The sequence below is a fragment of the Rhinatrema bivittatum genome, chromosome 5 (assembly GCF_901001135.1).
Source record: "Rhinatrema bivittatum chromosome 5, aRhiBiv1.1, whole genome shotgun sequence".
Taxonomy (NCBI): domain Eukaryota; kingdom Metazoa; phylum Chordata; class Amphibia; order Gymnophiona; family Rhinatrematidae; genus Rhinatrema; species Rhinatrema bivittatum.
This window is the reverse complement of record NC_042619.1, coordinates 263,747,541-263,768,820: the sequence shown is the minus strand read 5'-3', so window position 1 is coordinate 263,768,820 and position 21,280 is coordinate 263,747,541. Positions and strand designations below refer to the sequence as shown.

Below are 21,280 nucleotides of genomic sequence, written 5' to 3'. Positions count from 1 at the left end.
ATGAGTAAACTGAATTATAATTATAATATAGTAATCCTCCCATATCAATACAGCACTGACTTCCAGTATTCAAACACTAAGAATCTTACCAGTGAGAAGGTAACACTGCATATATTACACCAGGTCTTAAAACACCAATACACCATCTATTATGAAAATAGAACAGGCTAGGCTTCTGTAGATCACTACACAGAAACTACACACTAACAGAGTACCTCATCTTGGTCACACATGCAGAACATATAAAGACCCTCACCAAATACAGAATATAAAGACCATGAAATATAAATAGAAATCTGCTGACACAAACTGAACTGGAAACCACAACAAGCCAGACTCTGTATATAGTGCACCAATGGAAAACAGAAACATCACCATGTCTCATAAAAAAACTCAAACAATAAAATCAAGAAATATAAATCAATAGTAAAACCATACTGCTAAAATAAAAAGAATTTCAAAACAACTGATTAATAGAACATCCAATAATTTAAAAAATCATAAAATATTTTTTCAAATTTTCCAACACCAATAAAATATTTCGATAGAGCAGACACAACAAATACCCCCCAATATTTAAAATTGGATTATAAAATTTCTCTGCTCTTTATACCTGGGAATTTTTGATTGTCATAAATTAGTCGGGGTAGGAGGTATATATAATCTTTCTTCTTTCTCTCTCATATACACAGTCTCTAACACAACATTTTCATTATCGCACATTCTTTCGCATGCTCATATATACTGTCCCTCTCACACACTTGCTTGATGATGCACTCACATGCTTTTTCAAACACTTGCTCACTGACTTACACATGCAGACTCATTCATTCTGTCCCCTCACTCATGTTTTCAGTCAAGCTTACATACACACTCAAAGACTTTCAGCCATATTCACACTCATGCTCAATGATGCATTCACATTCATGCTCCCCAGCACACACACACACACACATGCTCCCTGATGCACTCACACATATGCACATGCTCCCCAATGCACTCAGTCTCATGCTCACACATATGCTCACTCTTCTCCCCCTCCACCTGTATGTATTTACATTAGTAATCAGTGTAAATCCAATCTGGACTCTTGGAGAGCAGGGTCTGGGCAGGCTTTTGCATGAGGAGGTAGCCCTTTTGGTCTGAGAAGATTCACAGGCTAGAAAGTCCCGATACTTTTTAAAAATTATTTTTTGTAATAGATGGAAAATGGGGGAGCTGGTGATACAGGAAAACAGAGGGAGCTGGGAGGCATTGAGCCCATGGTGAGGCAGCAGGGGGCAGTCCCAGTGTAAGGGGAGGCAGAGGAAGTGTTTCCCCAATGCTACTGTGGTGATGGGGGGGGGCGGGGATCTGAGCCAGGAAGCAGGTCCATAAAGCTGCTACTACCACTGTGGGTACAATTAGGCAAAAGTAAGTAAGAACCTTGGGGGAGGATCCTGCCGTGAAAAATAAAAAGTTGCTGCAGGGCTGGTGGTGGTCACAGTGGCTCCACAGGCATGAGAGCTGCTGCAATCATGCTATTGGCCCGACTGGCCCACGGGGGCATGCCTAAAGCCTCGATAGGCCAATCCACTCTAGCCATGGGCTTGAATATGCTGTAAATGGTATTGATTCATGTCTATTTTTGGCTTTCTCTGGCAGGGCTGGTTCTTCCAATAGGCAAACTAGATGGTTGCCTAAAGTGCCAACCTTATTTTGGAGGGGGGCTTCAAGAAACCTCTAGTTGCTTCCTACTCATTTATAAAGCATGGAGTCACAAGAGAAAAGGGAATGGATGACGGGTAGACATGAAGGATGGAGACAGAGAAGAAACTGGGTGGATGGGGCATTGTGGAGAGAGTGTGCTCGGCAGGTGGAGTGGATATATATAGAGGGGGGGGGGGGGATTCTGGTCTGATGGCGGTGGAGACAGAAGATGCTAGACACTGCAAAAAGGGGGCAAAGAGATTGGAGGAATGCTGCTGAGATGAGCAGGGAGTGAAAGTGAGAAAGATGAGGATGCTGCTGGCCAGGGGAACAGAGAGAAGGACTTGGCAGAGGGTGAGAGATAGATACTGAGTAGGGTGAGAGAGGAGGATGCTGTGCCAGAGCTGAGACTGATATCCAAGGATGTAAAGGGAAGAGTGGGTATGGGATTGAACAGAGATCTAAGGTGCCTGATAGCCCTGCACCAGCCCTGCTCTTGGGGCTTCTTCTCTTCCACCTGTATTTCCAGATCCCTAATTATCCAATAAGGGAAAAATTTCATACAGGGAAATCTAAATTTGCTTTTTCATTCTAATTGGTTAAAATGAGTTTTAGCAGCCACTTAAGAAGTAAACTTGTGCTTGTATTTTTTCTTTAAGTTGCCATGTCCTCTCCAAGATGATGGAAATGTAGGTTTCAGCAGTCACATTTCACTCAGTGATGATAAAAGCATGTTCCAGGACTGGAAGCTGGCAGGAATCCTGCTGGAACTATATCTGACTCCTATGTGAGGTCAGATGTTGAAAGTTGAGGCTCAGACTCGTAAAAGCGCAACTTCACAATTCCTCTAGCCTAGCTGCACCTTTGCAGGAACAAGGGGGGGGGGGGGAGAGAGAATTACAGAGAGAGAAGTCCAAATATCATGAAAACATTTATTATTTCTTTAAAAAAAAAAAGAATGTTCTTAACAGTGAGATCCTCCCAGGATTGGCCGCGCCCTGCTGTCAGTCCAGGGGGAGCTGCAGCCCACTCTCTGGTGCTTTCATTTGTATATCTCAGCTGCTGAACCAGAACTGTAAAGATATTGTGGCATAGCCCTAAGACCTTCACATTTTTATTTGTTAAAAGATTTAGAAACACATCCTGAAGGCCAACAGAATTGTTAGGAACCACTGAACACTAAATCCACTTTGAAGTGCTTGAAAAAAAGTGGAATACAGAATTAAATAAATAAACACTAGGTAGCAAGAAACACCTTGACATGTTTTTCGGTCTGAGATTTTCAAGATTCCGGGTTTGTCACCCCCCCCCCCCCCCCCCCCGAAACAATGTCTCTTTAATTCAGCAGAATTACAAAGCAAAACAAAAACTCTAATATGTGCATCAAAAGAAGGCAGAATATTTAAATTCCTAATACTGGGGCCAATGCAAATAGCTGAGCATTAAAACTGTGCTGAATGTTATGCCTGTCAGTCGCAGATGACTGCAACCGCATGTACTCACTTCCTGCACTGCTCTCCTGCCCTCCCCGGGGCTGCTCGTGGCTCGGGCCAGCTTTCACCGCCGCGTTCCCCGGGACTCCTCATGGCGGCCTGGCCGCTGCCGCCATCTTCCTCGACTTCGGTCATTCATAGGTGCGCATGCCACCGGACCCTCCTTTGAAGCGGGAACCTCGGGGCGTCTCCGGTTGATGACATCATCAGACCAGTGTATTTAAACTCCACCTTCGCCCTCAGCTAGCCGACTTGGCAACAAGTTCCGTATGTCTTTGAGTACTGCCTACTTGTTCCTGAGACTTCACTTCATGGCTTGGACTTGGACCCTATCTGGTACCCGCTCCTCGGGGGCCAGAGCACACATTGGGGACTCGCTCCCCTCGCCTACCCCACTCCTCAGGCTGGCTCTGTGTCTCCTGGGTTCTAACCTGCAAGGCCTTCCGTTCCTCGGGACTACCTCTGGGACACCTCAGCTATCTGTGAGTTCTACAGGGGGGATGCGCCCACAATCTGAACAAGACTGTCCACGTTTCCCGCTCCTCGGGACTGCACTTACATTTTACAGTGACTACCAGAGCTTCCCCGCTCCTCAGGGTAGCGCCATCCGGCTTCTCTGGGACTTTACACGCTTCCCCGCCCCTTGGGGTTGCCCCTACATACTATATTGAGACTGCCAACATTTTCCTGCTCCTCGGAGCGGTGCTACATCACCAACAGAGGCTCAGCTTGGGCTTCCCTGTCCTGTGGGTTGACCTACGGCGTTACATCATCATCCTACGCTGTGCAGCTCCTCCCCTTGGGGTTGCCCTCTGAGTACCTCCTGATTAGCCAAGCCTCGCATCCCCCGCTCTACGGCCTGTCTGGCACTCCTACCCTCGGGGTCCCTGCCCAGGTATGGCCTCCAGTCTACTCTCCACGGGGGCCCTTTCCTGGTGCCAGGGAACCTTTCCATTGCCTCACCCAGAGCTCTCCGACCATGCAGACCTGTGGGGGTCCTTCCCACAGGTAGTAACAACTTGCATCTTGGGCCAAGGGCCCACATACCCACAAATCATAATACTGAAATTCAGTGCACAGTTTCTTAACACACAAGGTAATGTACTTGTGTGTTAAGTGTATCAAGAGTTAAAAAATGTGCACAAACCAGAAAAAATGTGCACAAAACATGTTTTCTGTGCATAAAATCCTGTCTATAGTTTCCAGCACCGAAACTCCAGGTTTCACCCATGGACTAACATTAGCCTTGGAACCTTTAGTTCATCTTGGAGAAGGAGTTAAGTTTCCAGCACAAGGGGAAAGCCGACAGTCACTCATCAGTGCACGGTTCAGAGGAATGTATCTTTGAAGGATACTAATGAAACAGGAGCGTTAGGGAATCCCAACAGAGAGGTTCCAATAAATGCAAAAGTAGCCCATGTGCCTATAAGTAAAGAATAACATGAGCAAAAGAATTCCAAATTATTCCTATGAACTGAAAAGCAGGTTGTACTTAACACAAACAAAAAATGCACTTTGAAATGTCTGTATACCAATGCCAGAAGTCTAAGAAGTAAGATGAGAGAGTTAGAATGTAAAGCAGTGAATGATGAGAGAGATATAATTGGCATCTCAGAGACCAGGTGGAAGGAGGATAACCAATGGGACCGTGCTATATCAGGGTACAAATTCTACTGCAATAATAGAGAGATTCAACTTGGTGGGGGTGTAACACTTTATGACCGGGAGGGTATAGAGTCCAACAGGATACGGATCATACAAGAAACTAAATGCTCAGTAGAATCTATATGGGTAGAAATCCCATGTGTGTTGGGTAAGAGTATAGTGATAGGAGTATACTATCGTTCACCTGGCGAAAATGATCAGACAGATGATGAAATGCTAAGAGACATCAGGGAAGCTAACTAATTTGGCAGTGCAGTAATAATGGAAAATTTCAATTACCCCAATATTGATTGGGTAATTATAACATCAGGACATGCTAGAGACATAAAATTCCTGTATGGAATAAACGACAGCTTCATGGAGCAATTCGTTCAGGAACTGACAAGAGAGGGAGCTATTTTAGATCTAAATCTTAGTGGCAGGAATTGGTGAGAGAGGTAATGGTGGTGGGCCGCTTGGCAATAGTAATCATAATATGATCAGACAGTTTTGAACTAATGACTGAAAGAGGGACAATATGTAAATCTACAGCTCTAACACTTAATTTTCAAAAGGGAAACTTTGATAAAATGAGAAAAATAGAAAAAACTGAAAGGTGCAGCTGCAAAGGTTAAAAGTATACAACAGGTGTGGATATTTATTAAAAATACAATCTTAGAAGTGCAGTCCAGATGTATTTCATGCATTAAGAAAGGTGGGAGGAAGGCAAAACGATTACCGTCCTGGTTAAAAGGTGAGGTGAAAGAGGCTATTTTAGCCAAAAGAAATCCTTCAAAAATTGGAAGAAGGATCAATCTGAAGAAAATAGGAAAAAGCATAAGCATTATCAAGTTAAATGTAAAACATTGATAAGGCAGGCTAAGAGAGAATTTGAATGCAAAAGCTCATAATAAAAACTTTAAAAAATATATCCGAAGCAAAAAACCAGTGAGGGAGTCAGTTGGACCGTTAGATGACCAAGGGTTTAAAAGGGCTCTTAGGGAAGATAAGGCCATTGTAGAAAGACTAAATGAATTATTTGATTCTGTTTTTACTAATGAGGATGTTGGAGAGATACTGGTGGTTCCAGAGATGGTTTTCAAGGTTGATGATTCAGATGAACTGAACCAAATCACTGTGAACCTGGAAGATGTAGTAGGCCAAATTAAAGAGTAGCAAATCACCTGGACAATATGGTATGCACCCCAGGGTTCTGAAGGAACTGAAAAATGAAATTTCAGATCTATTAGTTAAAATGTTTAACCTATCACTAAAATCATCCATTGTATCTGAAGATGAGGGTGGCCAATGTAACCCCAATATTTAAAAAGGGCTCCACGGGCGATCCAGGAAACTATAGACCAGTGAGCCTGACTTCAGTGCCAGGAAAAATAGTGGAAACTATTCTAAAGATCAAAATCGCAGTGCATATAGAAAGACATGATTTAATGGAACACAGTCAGCATGGATTTACCCAAGGCAAGTCTTGCCTCACAAATCTGCTTCATTTTTTTTGAAGGGGTTAATAAATATGAGGATAAAGGTGAGCCAGTAGATGTAGTGTATTTGGATTTTTTAGAAGGCATTTGACAAAGTTCCTCATGAGAGGCTTTTAAAGAAACTAAAAAGTCATAGGATAGGAGGCAGTGTCCTTTAATGGATTACAAACTGGTTAAAAGACAGGAAACAGAGAGTAGGATTAAATGGTCAATTTTCTCAGTGGAAAAGGGTAAACAGTGGAGTGCCTCAGGGATCTGTACTTGGACCGGTGCTTATCAATATATTTCTAAATGATCTGGAACAAGTGAGGTAATCAAATTTGCAGATGATACAAAATTATTGGGAGTAGTTAAATCACAAGTGGATTGTGATAAATTGCAGGAGAACCTTGCGAGGCTTGAAGATTGGGCATCCAAATGGCAGGTGAAATTTAATGTGTACAAGTGCAAGTTGATGCATATAGGGAAAAATAATCCATACTGTAGTTACATGATATTAGGCTCCATATTAGGAGCTACCACCCAGGAAAAAGATCTATGTGTCATAGTACATAATACAGTGAAATTGTTGTCTCAGTGTGCTGCGGCAGTCAAAAAAATAAATGTTAGGAATTATTAGGCAGGGAATGGTGAATAAATGGAAAATGTCATAATGCCTCTATCACTCAATGGTGAGACCGCACCTTCAGTACTGTATACAATTCTGGTGGTTGCATCTCAAAAAAGATATATTTGCAATAGAGAAGGTACAGAGAAGGGCGTCCAAAATGATAAAGGGAATGGAACAGCTCCCCTATGAGGAAAGGCTAAAGAGGTTACGGCTGACCAGCTTGGAGAAGAGATGGCTGAGGGGAGATATGATAGAGGTATTTAAAATCATGAGAGGTCTAGAATGGGTAGATGTGAATTGGTTATTTACTCTTTTGGATAATAGAAGGACTAGGGGGCACTCCATGAAGCTAACAAGTAGCACATTTAAAACTAATTGGAGAAAATTATTTTTTACTCAATGCACAATTAAGCTCTGGAATTTGTTGCTAGAGAATGTGGTTAGTGCAGTTATTGTATTTTTTTCTAATTTATATTCTGCTTTTGGCACTTTAAAGTATATTACATTCAGGTACTGTAAGTATTTCCCTATCCCCAGACAGCTTACAATCTAAGGCCTGTATTTATCAAAATGTGACACTAGTGCAAATTGCAATAACATTTTCACACTTTGTGATATGTGCCAGACCTGTTGTATTTCCTGCATACAACCACTGGGGGACCATTTTTAATGGGGGGGAAGGGGGAGGAAGAGGAAGAGGAAGGAGAGAGAGAGAGAATGAGAGAGAGAGAGAGAGAGACTAGCCATAATGCCCTCTCCCTAGCTAGGTATTTCTATCCCTATGGGAGGCCCACCTAGTAACTAGAGGTGAGGTTTAGGTATTAGTGTAGGGGGTTAGAGGCCACTTTGACATTCAACGTCAGACCTACGAACAGAACAGTGGTCTCTTGTGAAGATTTGATGACCTTCGGAGTGAGGAAACTCACCCAAAGATGAGATTTGTGCAATGTTCTCTGCACCTAGCTTGATGGACTCTCTACCTGGGTAACATCAAGCTAGGTGGAGAAAACACTGCACAAATCTCATCTTTGGGTGAGTTTCCTCACTCCGAAGGTCATCAAATCTTCACAAGAGACCACTGTTCTGTTCGTACATCTCACGTTGAATGTCAAAGTGGTACCTAACTCCCTACACTAATACCTAAACCTGACCTTGAGTTACTAGGTGGGCCTCCCATAGGGATACAAATACCTATCTAGGGAGAGGACATTATGGCTTTTCTTTCTCTCTCTCTCCCCCCTTCTCCTTCCTCCCCATTAAAAATGGTCCCCCAGTGGTTGTATGCAGGAAATACAACAGGTCTGGCACATATCGCAAAGTGTGAAAAGGTTATTGCAATTTGCACTAACTTAGCTCTTCGCATAGGTATTAGCGCAAATTGCAATAAACTGTCTATTTGCATAAAATACACCCCTTTAGCTATCGCATTTTGATAAATCCAGGCCTAAGTTTGTACCTGAGGCAATGGAGGATAAAGTGACTTGCCCAAGGTCACAAGGAGTGACAGTGGGACTTCAACCCTGGTCTCCTGGTTCATAGCCCACTGCTCTAACCACTAGGCTACTCCTCCACTGCACTTGTGTTTAAGAAAGGTTTGGATAAGTTCTTGAAGGGGGGTGGATCCAAGATAGCCGATGTGTAGTCAGTAACGCCGGCGTTCTCTCCGTCAAGTTTCCTAAAAATTTAGTTAACTTGCTAATACTTTTCTGATGGGAAGGAAACGGAAGCCGAGGTCAGCGCCTTTCCCCGCGGCTTCTCCAACGCCTCTGTTAACCGGACCAATGGACGCACTTGGGTTTCGCAGCAGTCCCTTGCTGGTGCAACAGCCGTTAGAGGGAGAGGGAGGAGAAGGGGAGCTCCCCTCCCTTCCAGGCTCCTTGTCACCTCTTAGCCCAGCCGAAGGAACTCCTCCCATGAATCCAGCAATTGTGAGGCCCGCTGAGAAACCGGAGGTAATACCTACAGAAATACCAGCTGTGAGTCTAATCCTAGTGGGGACCAGAGAAACAGAGGCTGCAGATGTGAGCTCAGATTATAGCGAAGGGCCATACCGAGAGGAAAAGAACCGTGAAGCCAGACTGGGAGATAGTGTCAGAAGTAAGAAAGGTACTGTGTTTTCTCAACATTTTACTTCTGAATTTCAAGTCTCAATGCAGAAACCTTCAACTATTACGCTGGAAATTATTTGGGAGGCGATTGTGGAATTGAGAACTGTAATAGCTCAGCAAATTTCTCCTTTAATAGTAAAATATAACGCGATGGAAGAAAGGATATCTACTTTAACTAATGCTTCCCAAGAAGTGGAACAGCAAATAATGTCACTGAGGATACATATGAGCTCTGTTCAACAAATTCAACAGGCACAGATGAAGGAAAATACTAATTTGACAACAAGGATTGAAAACTTGGAGAATGCTGTGAGGAACAGAAATTTAAGATTTATAAATTTCCCTCGGATACCTTTAATATCACCAAGAGAAATGTTTAAAAGATATCTCCTTGAAGTGTTTAAAATCCCAGAGAATGCAATACCGCCAGTATCTAAAGTTTATTATGTACCTCAGTTAAAAAAAAATCTCTGAGCCAGTACAGAGAGAAGGGCCAGAGATATCAGTTCCTATCAGGGATAGAAGTATTGATGTCTCCACGCTCCTTGAAACATCAGATTCGGAAGTGGCGGTCCCAGCTACATTGGTTGTAACCTTAACTCTTGAGCCAGATAAAGATTGGCTATTGAGACTGTTTTTTGGCCATAGAAATGAACAGTTCTTAAGTCAAAAAGTGAGAGTATTCCCTGATGTTTGCGTGAGTACTCAGAAGAAAAGAAAACAATTTCTGATGATGATAACACAAGTTCACAACTGGGGGGATCTATTTTTACTTAAATTTCCATGCAAGTGTATGGTAAAATATCAAGAAAATTCTTATGTTTTTTATGACCCTCCACAGTTGACTCAATTCTTAGTAGGGAAAACACCAGTTACTATTGCTTCTCACACTACACAGTCGTAAGCTTATGGGTAGTTCAAAGTAAGTTGAATATACTGCTGTTATAATGACTACAATATTACTTTTTGTTAAAAATAATTTCCTTAGGTTGAGGATTGTATCCGCCCCACAGAGGGCTATAGTCAGGAATTTATATTAAGGAATTATTTGATAATAATGAATATGTTTGATGTGATATTGGGAAAATTCCTTGGTTTTCTTGTCAAGAAATATTCTTGTAAATGTTTGTTAAATGTATAAATAAAAAATAAAAATAAAAAAAAAAGTTTTTGGAGGAGAAGTCCATTAACTGCTATTAATCAAGTTGTCTTAGAGAATAGCCACTGGTATTACTGACATCAGTAGCATGGCATCTACTGTCACTTGTCAGGTACTTGTAGCTGGATTGGCCACTGTTGGAAACAGGATGCTGGGCTTGATGGACTCTTGGCCTGACCCAGTATGGCAATTTCTTATGTTCTTATGTTCACTAATAGTCCAATTCAATAAAATGCGTGTTAAAACAAGTGCACATATTGAGCGCCCATTTTCCTAACACACACACAGCCACATCCTCTGGATGCCTGATGCAATATGTAAATGAGGGAATGCATATAAAAGCATGTGCTAAGGAACAATTTTGAGTCCCTAATGTGCAAATGCATCAAACACCCACAATTGCAATGGGTGCGTTTCCAATTTATCCCACTTCAGGCTGATTTCACCCCTTGATATTTTGCGTGTATATTGTGTGTGTAAAGTGTAAGTCCTGAATTATTTTGTTTACATCAAGCAATTACATTATACCTTTATTTTTAAACCCCACAACCAGTAGATTTCAATGTTGCAATGATATTATTTTTAAATTTTTCATGAGCCCTTGACTCATGGATTGACTTAATGCTACCCCCAGTGCTGGAGTTAAATTTGCTGTGTAAAAAAGTGTGCATTGGTTGCCCAGTGATTGTTTGCATTGGGGTAATAGCCTTATCTACATGGAATTTACATGTGATGAGCACTATCTGCTATGCATTTGTCTGAGCATGCATTTTGGATGTGCTAATCTCCTTATTGCATCGGATGCTAGTCTAGCGTGCCCAAACCACATGTCCAACCACTCATCAACCTGTGCGCTAGAATGGATGCAGTTTATTGCATTGACCCCTAAGAAAACATGAGGTCAGCCTGCGCACCTTTCTGCATTGAGAGCTAATGCCTTCATTAGCATGGGATTTGCATGAGAGGATACACATTTTTTGTGTGCACGACACCTGACTGCATGAGCAGTAAAGTTGGAGCGCACCTTATTGCATCCACTTGTCTGTGAGTAGACAGAAAAGTGCCTGAGCATTATATTAAGAGACACAAAAAGTCTTCAAATACTGTGAGGAAACATTTCTAGCCTGCAAAAAAAAAAAATAATTCTGAAAAAACATGCAAGTTTTTGTTTTTTTTTAAATCACGAGTCAAGAATACAAACAGTGAATGTTTTTGGATTGGAGCCCCAGTCATTTTCTTTCCCGGGTTTTTTTGCACGTGGAACAGCTCACCCTCCAACCAAAGCATTTAGCACAAGTCTCTAGGAAAGCAGTGACACTGTTTACAGCAATGCATATACTACTGACAGCGTGAACAGCCTTTATACATTGCATTTCACATCTGTCAGGGAAAGACAAACAGCTGTAAGGCATTATAAGTTTGAATAATTACTTAAATTTCAATGAGGTGGGTAATTCATGTGTTTTAGGATAGTGGTTCTTTTTTTAAAAAAGGGGGTTTCAAAAATGTACCTAAACAGATTACCCTGCACGTACAAAGCAGCATTGCTCTCCAGTGATTTTCCTGACTTGACCTACTAAAAGGAATTCCAGTACTTTAATTACAAGTCTCTGGGAAAGCATGAAAAGCTGGACCAGAAGAAGAGACCCTTTTTACTGAAAAAAAAAGTTTGATCCTAGCTCCGATGCAACCAGTAACAATCTGCAGTAAACGGTTAAAAAGAAGCTTACTATTACTATTTAACATTTAGCTTACTATTACTATTTAACATTTAACATTTAGCTTACTATTACTATTTAACATTTTTATAGCGCTACAGAACACAGGCAGACCCAGCCCAGGTTTGCAGGATGGGTTGCCTCCTCATTCATTGGAGGCAATCGTTCTTCACACAGTGTTGAGACCAGGGGTCTCTGGGGGTAACACCGATACGTGTGAAAGGAAGCCAGACCCCTTGCCTGAGGTGCCGGTTATGATTATTTGTACTCTAGTGTAACGCTAGCCGATCCAAAATATGGTCTAATTCATTACAGAGCTTCTTAAATATATTTTATCTGGATGCACAACTAGCAGCAAAACCTGTCAGCCATACCGATCCTGGGGAAAACTGGAGTCTTGGCAGGTTGAGACAGCTTTTCATTAAACCAGCAGAATTATCCAAAGATCTTGGCATACAGAGCTCACTAGGGGCCCCTAAATGTGAAGCAAACACAGGACTGGCAAATATTTCTAACCTTTGGTTAATTTCTGTTAAACTAGGAACAAAACCCATTTTTCTTAATTAGCTTAGTTTTATGTAGCCTTAACTAAGACAAGCCTTAGCTGGTGGTGGGGGCTGTCCCTCCCCTAGGAAACCTTAAAGTTAAAAAATAAAAACAAAAGCAAGAAGGGAGGAGAGGATGAGTTTTCTGAGTACCTACAACCATAAACTACCAGTTTATTTCTTGCAGAACTCTGTGCTGCTGAAATGCCTTTCAATCACATGTAAAGAGACAGGAGGATATTAAACTGAACAGGTAAGGCTAAAGAAGGGTTTTAACTAGGCTTATACGGTAGACCCTCATCTCCACTGGAGCAGGCCTTAAGGGAGAGATCAGCTGCAGAAAGGGAAGATAATTCACCCATCCTAGTAACTGTAAAAGTTTTTTTTTCGAGTTCTTTCTTATGTATAATCTGCTATCCAAGCCCCCTCCCTTAAAAATATAAAATACATCCAAAAGGTGATTTATATTGCAAAATGACTATTTACCACAGTGGATCCCCTTTTGGTTTAAAATAATGCAAATGGAATGAATTTTCAGCTTTAAGTGCTTCAAAATAATAAAGCTGAAATGTGCGACAGTTTCAATGCTAGAGTTCTGAGGGAAATTAAATTAAGCAGCAGGGTGACGGCTATAAACATTGTAACAGGAAAACAGAAGCCGGAAATTCAAAATTTCATCAAGGAAAAATGAAAAGGGAAAGGATAAAGGGGGAAACAGAAAAAAAAATATGAACAGAGAGAGACAAAACTGAACGAAAAGAGAAATACAGAGAAAAAAAAATACAAAACAGGGAAACAAAAGAGAGACCAAGGAAAAACACAAGGGGGAAGAAAAATATGAAAAGAGAGAGAACTAATGAAGAATAGCAAAGAAAAAAAATGAAAAGCAGTAAGAAAGAAAATAGAAACTGCAAATGAATGAATAAAACATATATAAATGAATAGCAAAATCAAAGCAGCAAAAGAAAGCCAGTGGAAGAAGAAATAAAAGAAAATGATATGAAAGTAGAAAATGAATAAATGAAAGAAGGAATACTGAGAACAAGGAAAATGAAGGAGAAAGGATAAAAAAATAAAATAAAGAAAAATAAGGAAGGAGAGGAAAGGGAACCAAGAAAGGAATTAAATTAATACTAGAACTATAAAAAGACTAAGGAAAAGAAAGAATATATGAAAAGGCCCAAAAGAAAAGAAAGTAAGGAAAGAATGAAAAAAAATGGAATGTAAAAATAAAAGAAGAGAGAAAGGAGAAAAGGAAGAAGGGATAAAGGGAAGTAGTAATAATAAGAAAAAGGAATATAAGAAGGGAAAAGAGAGAAGGGAAAAGGAATAAACAGATAAGAGATTATAGAAGAGAAAAAATAAGAATATAGGAAGGGAGAAAGAAGAAAAATAAAGATTAAAGAGAGAGAAAGAAAAAGGAGACGGAAGAATGAAGGAGTAAGAAGACTACAAGAAGGCGAGAAGGAATAAAGAAAAGTAAGAGAAGATTAAGAAAGGGGAGAAGGAGAGAGAATCAAAAGTAAGAGAAAGCTGAAAGATGGCAAGAAGGAAAAATGAGTAAATGAATGAAGGAACAAAGCAGATAAAGAGTAAACGACTGGAAGAAGGGAAAAAGATGGATAGAATAAGGGAAGACTGAAAGAATAAGAGAAGAAAAAGGTGTAAGAGGATAAGAAGAGTGTAGGAAGGGTTGGAATATGAGAAAAGTAACGGAAGAAACAAAGAGAGGGCGAGAAGAAAGAGAGAATAGAAGAGCAGGCGTGAGAAGTGGGCAGGGGGGGGGGCCCGGGGCTGCCTCTTACCGGAGTCGCAGGGCCCATTCTGGATGTGGATGACCGGGGGCCCCTGGCTTCGTTGTGCCCGGCGGCTCTCGGCTCTCAGCCGGCACAGGTTGGCGTACGAGTGGCCGTCGCTGCCGCACACGGGCTCGGCGGAGGCGCAGAGGCAGGTGCCGGGCGCTTTCCCCCGGCCGCCGGCCCCCGAGCACCGCAGGCCCTCGCCGCAGAGCGGGGACCCCCGGGGGCCCCCGCCGCAAGCCTCGCCCTCCGCGGCTGCGCAGAGCAGGCAGCAGCCGCACAGGTCTCGCACCTCCCCGGCCAGGCAGGGCTGCGGCAGGCGGGGGCAGCGCTCGGTCTCGCAGCGCTCCGGGCAGCCCAGGCTCTGCCGCCGCCACAGCAGCTGCGGCTCCCCCAGGCCGGAGAGCCAGAGGCAGGGCAGCAGGAGCCGCCACAGGGGCATTGCCGGCAGCTCCCCCTCCAGGCTCCGGGGATATGGGTGTGGGAGATCCTCTCTCGGGCCCAGGAAGACAGGGAAATCTCAGCCCAGGGGAAAAAAAACAAAACGATCCTGTCCCCTGGAGAAACCTGTGCCTAACCCCGGGAGAGCGGTCGATCCGATCCCGGGAGCCTCTCTCCCTCTCCAAGGCTTCCTCCTTCAATCCATGCTGCCGCGAGTCTGCTCCGGCTGCCGAGCCCGGTAACAAATAAGCAGTTAAGGGAGAGAAGAATCTGCAGCCCCGGGAGGCTCCGGATCCTGTCCCTCTGCAGCAGAAGGAAGCGAGGGCTAAGAAGTCCCTCTAAAGTTTACTACGGGTGCCTTACACCGGGTCGGTCACCTCCACGCTCTAGGATGATTTCAAGTTTCTAGTGACGGGGGGAAAAATAAATAAATCTTGGTATTTCTCAGTTTCCAAGAGCAAACTGAAATGTGGCTCTCTCTGCAGCCCACTTTCCCTAAAGTGCTGCTGGAAAGAGCTGGGCGGGATAGCAAAGCCAAGTTTTGCTTTTTGGGAAGTGTCAGCGCTGCCCTCCCCCGCTCCATCACCCTGCACCTGCCCTTTGGGGCCTGCAGCCACAGCAGTTCTTTTCAGGAAGGGAGGCCTGCAGCTGGATGAGGCGCAGATCTCACCTCTGCATCCATACTACTGCCTGCCTAAGCCTCATCCCTGCTGCACGATGCTCGTCCGGCCAGCTGGAAGTGCACCATCTCTGCCCCATTAGGAACAGGGAAATTCTATTTCAGGTATCCTGCTCAAATTTTCATGGCTTTTAATGCAAGTTTATCATGTTCCTCTTTCTCACCACCTAAAATGCCTCTCAAAATCAAATATCATTGTTTCTGTCCAACGTCCTGTATCTCTGCTGACAAGGCTCTTTAGGTAAACATCTTCTGTACTGGGCTGTATCACATAATAAAACCTACCTTTAGGTTTTGGAAACAAGCAACAGGGTGATATTCTCCCCCTGTCTGCACACATGGATTTTGGATTTAATTAGTAATTACTGCCTTTCCAATCCCTTGTAGGAGAGGAGTTACAATTCAGCTGCAGTAAGTAGGTCCCTGCCCTAGAGGGCTTACAATTCAATTTGGCACCTGAGGCAAGACAGGGTAAAGTGGCTCGCTTAAAGATACAAAGGGGCACTTGTAGTCAGCCAGGCTGACCCCAGGGTGCCTTTTAACTCCTGTTTTTGCAGACATTTTTCAGGGCTAACACAACTCCCAGTCTTCTGTAATAGGTTTTTAGCTGTGGAAAAAACATGCAGTGAAAAAACAAAACTGGTGCTAGGATTCGCAGGTCTCCCTGCAAATTACAAGGTATTGAGCTTATTAGCTATTACCCTACAATGCAGGGAGGCACGCTAAAGGAAAGTTTAGCACAAATTGTTTTATTGTGGGAAATTTAACTCCTGGATCAGAGCAGGAGAAAAACATTTGACGCTGATGTGAGAGCAGATTTTGGGATCCATGACTAGTTTGGACAAATTTTCCTGGATTACTGTAGGAAGGGGAGCTATCCACAAGAATGTGTCCACTCTCTCTCATAGACACACACTTTCTAACAAACTTATGCTTATTTTCAAAACATACACTCACATGCATACATATACACATGCACTCAGCCACATACACATACTCACACTATCACATGCTCGCTCACACTGCTTCATATGTTCATAACCACACACACACACACACACTCCAACTTTTTCACATGCTCACACACATTCTTCCTCACACTTTCTCACATGCTCACACACATTCTTCCTCACACTTTCTCACATGCTCACACACATATGCAATCATTCACATGCTCCCTCTTGTTCTGTCTTCCCTTCTATCCCTCACTCAACCTTTCTCTTTCCTCCTCATTCACTTATCCCACTTTTCCTTTCTTCCCCTCTCACTCATTCAGCCTCCTTTACTTCCCTTCCATCCCATATCATTCACTGAATCCCCTCCCCCCATGCCATTCTCTCTCACTCAGTCCTCCCCCGCTCATATCCTACCTCTTCCTTTTCACCTCAATCACTGAGTCTCTTTCCTCCTGTCCGCGGGGCTTGGAATCCTCACAGGCACGTCATAATTCTGTGTCGCTGGCTTGGGGGGTGTCTTCCTGCCCCCGGGCCTGTGATATCGTCGGGAACGTCATCATCCTATGCCACTGTCGTTTAATGACTTTTTGCCTGTGGGGACCAGGATCCCCATGGGCACGTCATTATTTGGGGCGGATGGCGTTTTTTTTTTTCTGTGTGGATGTGGATGCAGAGTGAGGCGCCTGCCACAGGTGCATTTTGAGGGGCACATTTTGCCAGACTAAAATGTTGCCACCTGAGGCTGCCACTTCACCCTGCCTCATGATAGAATCACCCCTGGATGGGCAGAGCCCAACACCTTGGATGGACTGCCCATGCTGAGAAAGGGAGAGACCATGTGGAAGGGGATGGGAAGGAGCGCTACTGTGATGGCGTTTTGCACACTGAATCAACGAGCTTTGCGAAAGAACGGTAGTAGATGCAGCTGTCTGAGAGAATAACATACAATGGGAGATGGACTGGCACAGGAAACAGGAACAGTTGCTAGTTATCTGCGTTTGGATCGGGATGTTGTCAGCTATGGAACCGGTAAACCGGTGCGATATTTATACTATACAGGAACATCAGTATATAAAAGTTAAAAATAAATAAATATGGACTGGGATGATGCAGAAGGGAGGGGAGATTGGGAGCTGAAGAGATTTGTGAGAGTGAAGGAGGCCTCGAAAGGAGGGAGGGGGGAAGTGGTGAAAAGGAGGTTTGGGGGGGGGGGTTAGTTGTACAGGATGCTAAGGCACATGGGCTTCAGGAAATCCTCTGCCAACGTCACAGCACTGGGGGGTTGGAGCAGCTTTGGAGGCAGGGGCGTTGAGGAGTCAAAGTTGGGGAGGGGGTTTGCACCCCATCTTTCTGAAGCTGCATGTTTTCATGGATTGGTCTGGGAAGGGGAGGGTGTTCTGGGCTGAGGGGAGTTGGGTAATTATGGTTTAAGTTTTGTTGTTTGTTAATATAAACGCGGGAGTGCAACATTGCAGGATGGTGGACAAATTAATGATTTTCCAGGAAATAGATGAGTAATCCGTTAAATATTGTCTCCCTTAATGTACGCAGTGTTGGTACCCCAATGAAGCGCAAAAGAATTTTAAATTCCCTGAAGAGACTTGGAGCCATGATTGCCTTATTGCAGGAAATGCACCTTTCTGACCTAAAACATAACGAGTTGCTAAGGGAGTGGGTAGGACAAGTGTTCCTTTCCTCTTTTAACACCAAAAACAGGGGAGTATGTATTCTTGTACATAAAAGTTGTCCACTGCATATAAACTAAGTCTTTGTCTGACTCAGAGGGACATTTTATAGCTATTGAGTGCTCTCTCAATAAGCATTTTGCTTTGGTTAATGTCTAAGGGCCATACGATGGACAATAGGATTATTTTAGACAACTGGCCAGGAAAGTGGAAGAGCTCTCCTCTACCCCCTTTATTGTTGGGGGGTGGGGGGGGATGGATTGGGACGTATGTCTGGATCCAGTGATGGATAGCACATCCAGTGGTAGAAGGGATGGGGGCCAGACACTGGGTGTGCAGCACCTTATGCTAAATCTGGGTCTTATTGAGGTTTGGAGAATCTAGTACGCAACTAGTAGGGATTACATGTCTTATTCCATAGAGCCGCATAGACTGTTTCTTATGTGCTGCCCCTCAGAACAATGGTTTCTACGCAATAGATTTTTACAAAAGGTTCACTGGCGAACTGGGTCCTGGGTTACTGGCATTGTTTGGTCACTTGCAGCAGATCCCCAAGACAGAGAGCTCATTGTTAGATGCTGACATAGTATTGATTTAAAAAAAAGGCAAAGAGAAATGAGATCCGTGTTCTTACCGGCCCATTTCTTTACTAAACATTAATGTTAAAATTCTGGCGAAGGTGCTTCAGGTGAGGTTGGAATCTGCCCTGGAGTACTTGATTAACCCTGACCAAACTGGCTTTGTTAAGGGTCGACTCTCCACGACTAACACTCGCTGGCTATTTAATATTATGACTGTGGCCAAGAGAGATAAGGTACCTGGGCTATTGGTTGCAGTAACTGCTGAAAAAGTCTTTGACAGGCTAGCTTGGCTCTTTCTATTTTCAGTTTTGAAGAAGTTTGAAATTCCTGAAAGCTTTCTCAGTTAGATTAGGGCTCTTTATTATCGCCCTACAGCTAGGTCCGCACCTTTCTCTATATTATGAGGCACACAAAAGGGATGCCTGTTGTTGCCACTGTTGTTCGACTTTAGTACAAAAGTTCAGAGAATGTCTGCCCATTACGGGGTTCAAGGCTGGATTTCGCCATCATTTTATTTCATTGTACGTGGCTGATGTGCTTTTATTTCTCCCAAATCCTAGGTCATCAGGCCCATTCCTTCTCTGTATTTTCAGAGTATGGTGGGATATCTGGGTATAAAATTAATCTTAGTGAATCAGAAATATTTTCCATAGGAGTGGCTAATGTGCAGGATATACCAGCTTGTTTTTCTCAAGTTAAGAAAGAAATTAATAGTATTACATACCTGGGGATAAGGATCTGTATAAAACCAATGTGGCCCCGGTAGTAGTAAACTGCAGAGGGATTTGGGGTAATGGAACATTCATTTTGTGTCATGGGCAGGTAGAATTGCTATCCTGAAAATGAATAACTTACCTCGCTTGATTTACATGTTTCAGCGTGTTCTATGATACTTGCCAGTTTTTTTTATTAATCTTAGCAGCATGCTTTCTAAGTTTGTTTGGCATAATAAACCACCGTGTATTAAGATGAGAACTCTTTGGCAGGCAAAGGAGATGGGGGAATGGATTTTCCTAATTTGCAAATTTATTACTGAGCGGCTAGGATGCACCCAGGTTCCCTGGTATATGTTAGAAAGGCAGCTGGCGGAGGGGCTAGATTTGGTGAATGTAATGTTACAGCCTCCTATCTCTACTAGAGTTCGCTGGATTAGTACATTTTAAATCCTTTTCAGACCTTAGAGATGAGCATTGAGTTGAAAAGGAATCTTTGGCATACTATATTCACCTTGGCTCGGATTTTCAAAGGCCCGGCGAGGCGCGTAGAGCCCCGGGACACGTCTAAGACCCGGGGCTTCAGGAAAGGAGCGGGGAGGGGGCAGGGCAGGGTGGAGCTAGAGGTCCCCGCACAGTGGCTATTTGCTGCTGTGCCGAGGGATCGCATGCCGTCAGGGGGCAGGCGCGCGCAACCTGCGCCTGCCCCAAGGCAGGGACAAACGATAAGTTAAAGAAATGGGGGGGGGGGTTAGAATAGGGCTGGGGGGTGGGAAGGTTAGGGGAAGGGGTAGGAAGGATAGAGTAGGGGGAAGGGAAGTTCCCTCCCAGGCCGCTCCTAAATTGGAGCGGCCTGGGAGGGAACAGGTGAAGGCCGCGGGCGTCGGCACGTGCAAGATGCATTAGTGTGCACCCCCTTGTGTTCACCAACCCCCGATTTTATAACATGCGTGCACCTGCGCACAGCCTCTAAAATTTACCCCATACTGTAATATTTTCTGATCGCTTCACAGCATGGTTTATGGGGTGGAAAATGGCATTTTCACTTAAATGTTTCTGGAGACAAAGATATATATATATATATATGTGTGTTAATGGAGACTCTGTATTATTATTAACCTTTGTGTGAATTATTGCTGTCTTTGCATTTTTGTACATCCAATTGCTAAATAAAAAGTTTAAAAAAAAAAAAGTACTGCTTTGAATTTTAGTTTGAGTCCCTTCCTGAAATTATCTGTTACTGAGCCCACATGACATAATAAAACACTGGACCTCTCCAAGCTCCTCACATCCAGTTAGGTTCTAGCAATGTTTCCTTGCCTCTCCCTTTGGAAACAGTATGAAAAATGAATTTTGGGAGCAAATCTTTGAAAAACAGAAGGCTGTATTTTGATACAGATTAAATAGTTTGCTCAGACTGTAGAATGAGTGATGGCTAAATTTATTAGGGCTCAGAGTTCTAATCTAAATCACTGTGCTACAGCATCAGACCAATTAAGCAGCAGAAGGACCAACAGTTCAATCAGAGTATGTCCTATTAGGTTCTATAGCTCATAGACATTTGACTGAAACAGAAAGAGTATTGATGGCTTAAAAAAGGTTTTAAGGTTTAAGCAGATTTTTCAGTTTTATAATAGCAGCAGTGCCCCAATAATGTGTAATTTTTAAAGAGATATCCATTGACTTGGTCTTAAGAGTTTTGGCTCTGGATGCTGGCCACAGATTTGCAGTTTAATGACTTGCAAATGGCTTGTGTGTAAAAAACAAACAAACCATAGTTTTTCCATTTAGCATGCTTTTTTTTTTTTAACTCACAAGGCATTTGCATGCCATTAACTCATTTGTTTACTACATTCTGCATAGTAACATAGTAATGATGGCAGAAAAGGACCAAATGGACCATTCAGTCTGCCCAGCAAGCTTCTTATGGTTTTATTTATTTATTTTATTTATTTTAAGTT

The 21,280-nt window shown here is 43.1% G+C and overlaps 1 protein-coding gene across 1 annotated transcript in view; it reads right to left on the bottom strand.

Moving 5' to 3' along the window:
* Window positions 1-15,200, bottom strand: part of HTRA4 (HtrA serine peptidase 4) — a 53,104-nt gene extending 37,904 nt beyond the window's left edge. The window contains exon 1 of the mRNA XM_029603954.1: window positions 14,271-15,200. Within this exon, the coding sequence (XP_029459814.1) occupies window positions 14,271-14,706 (436 nt within the window). The 5' untranslated portion in view covers window positions 14,707-15,200. The remainder of the gene's footprint in view (window positions 1-14,270) is intronic.
* Window positions 15,201-21,280: the final 6,080 nt, after the last annotated feature.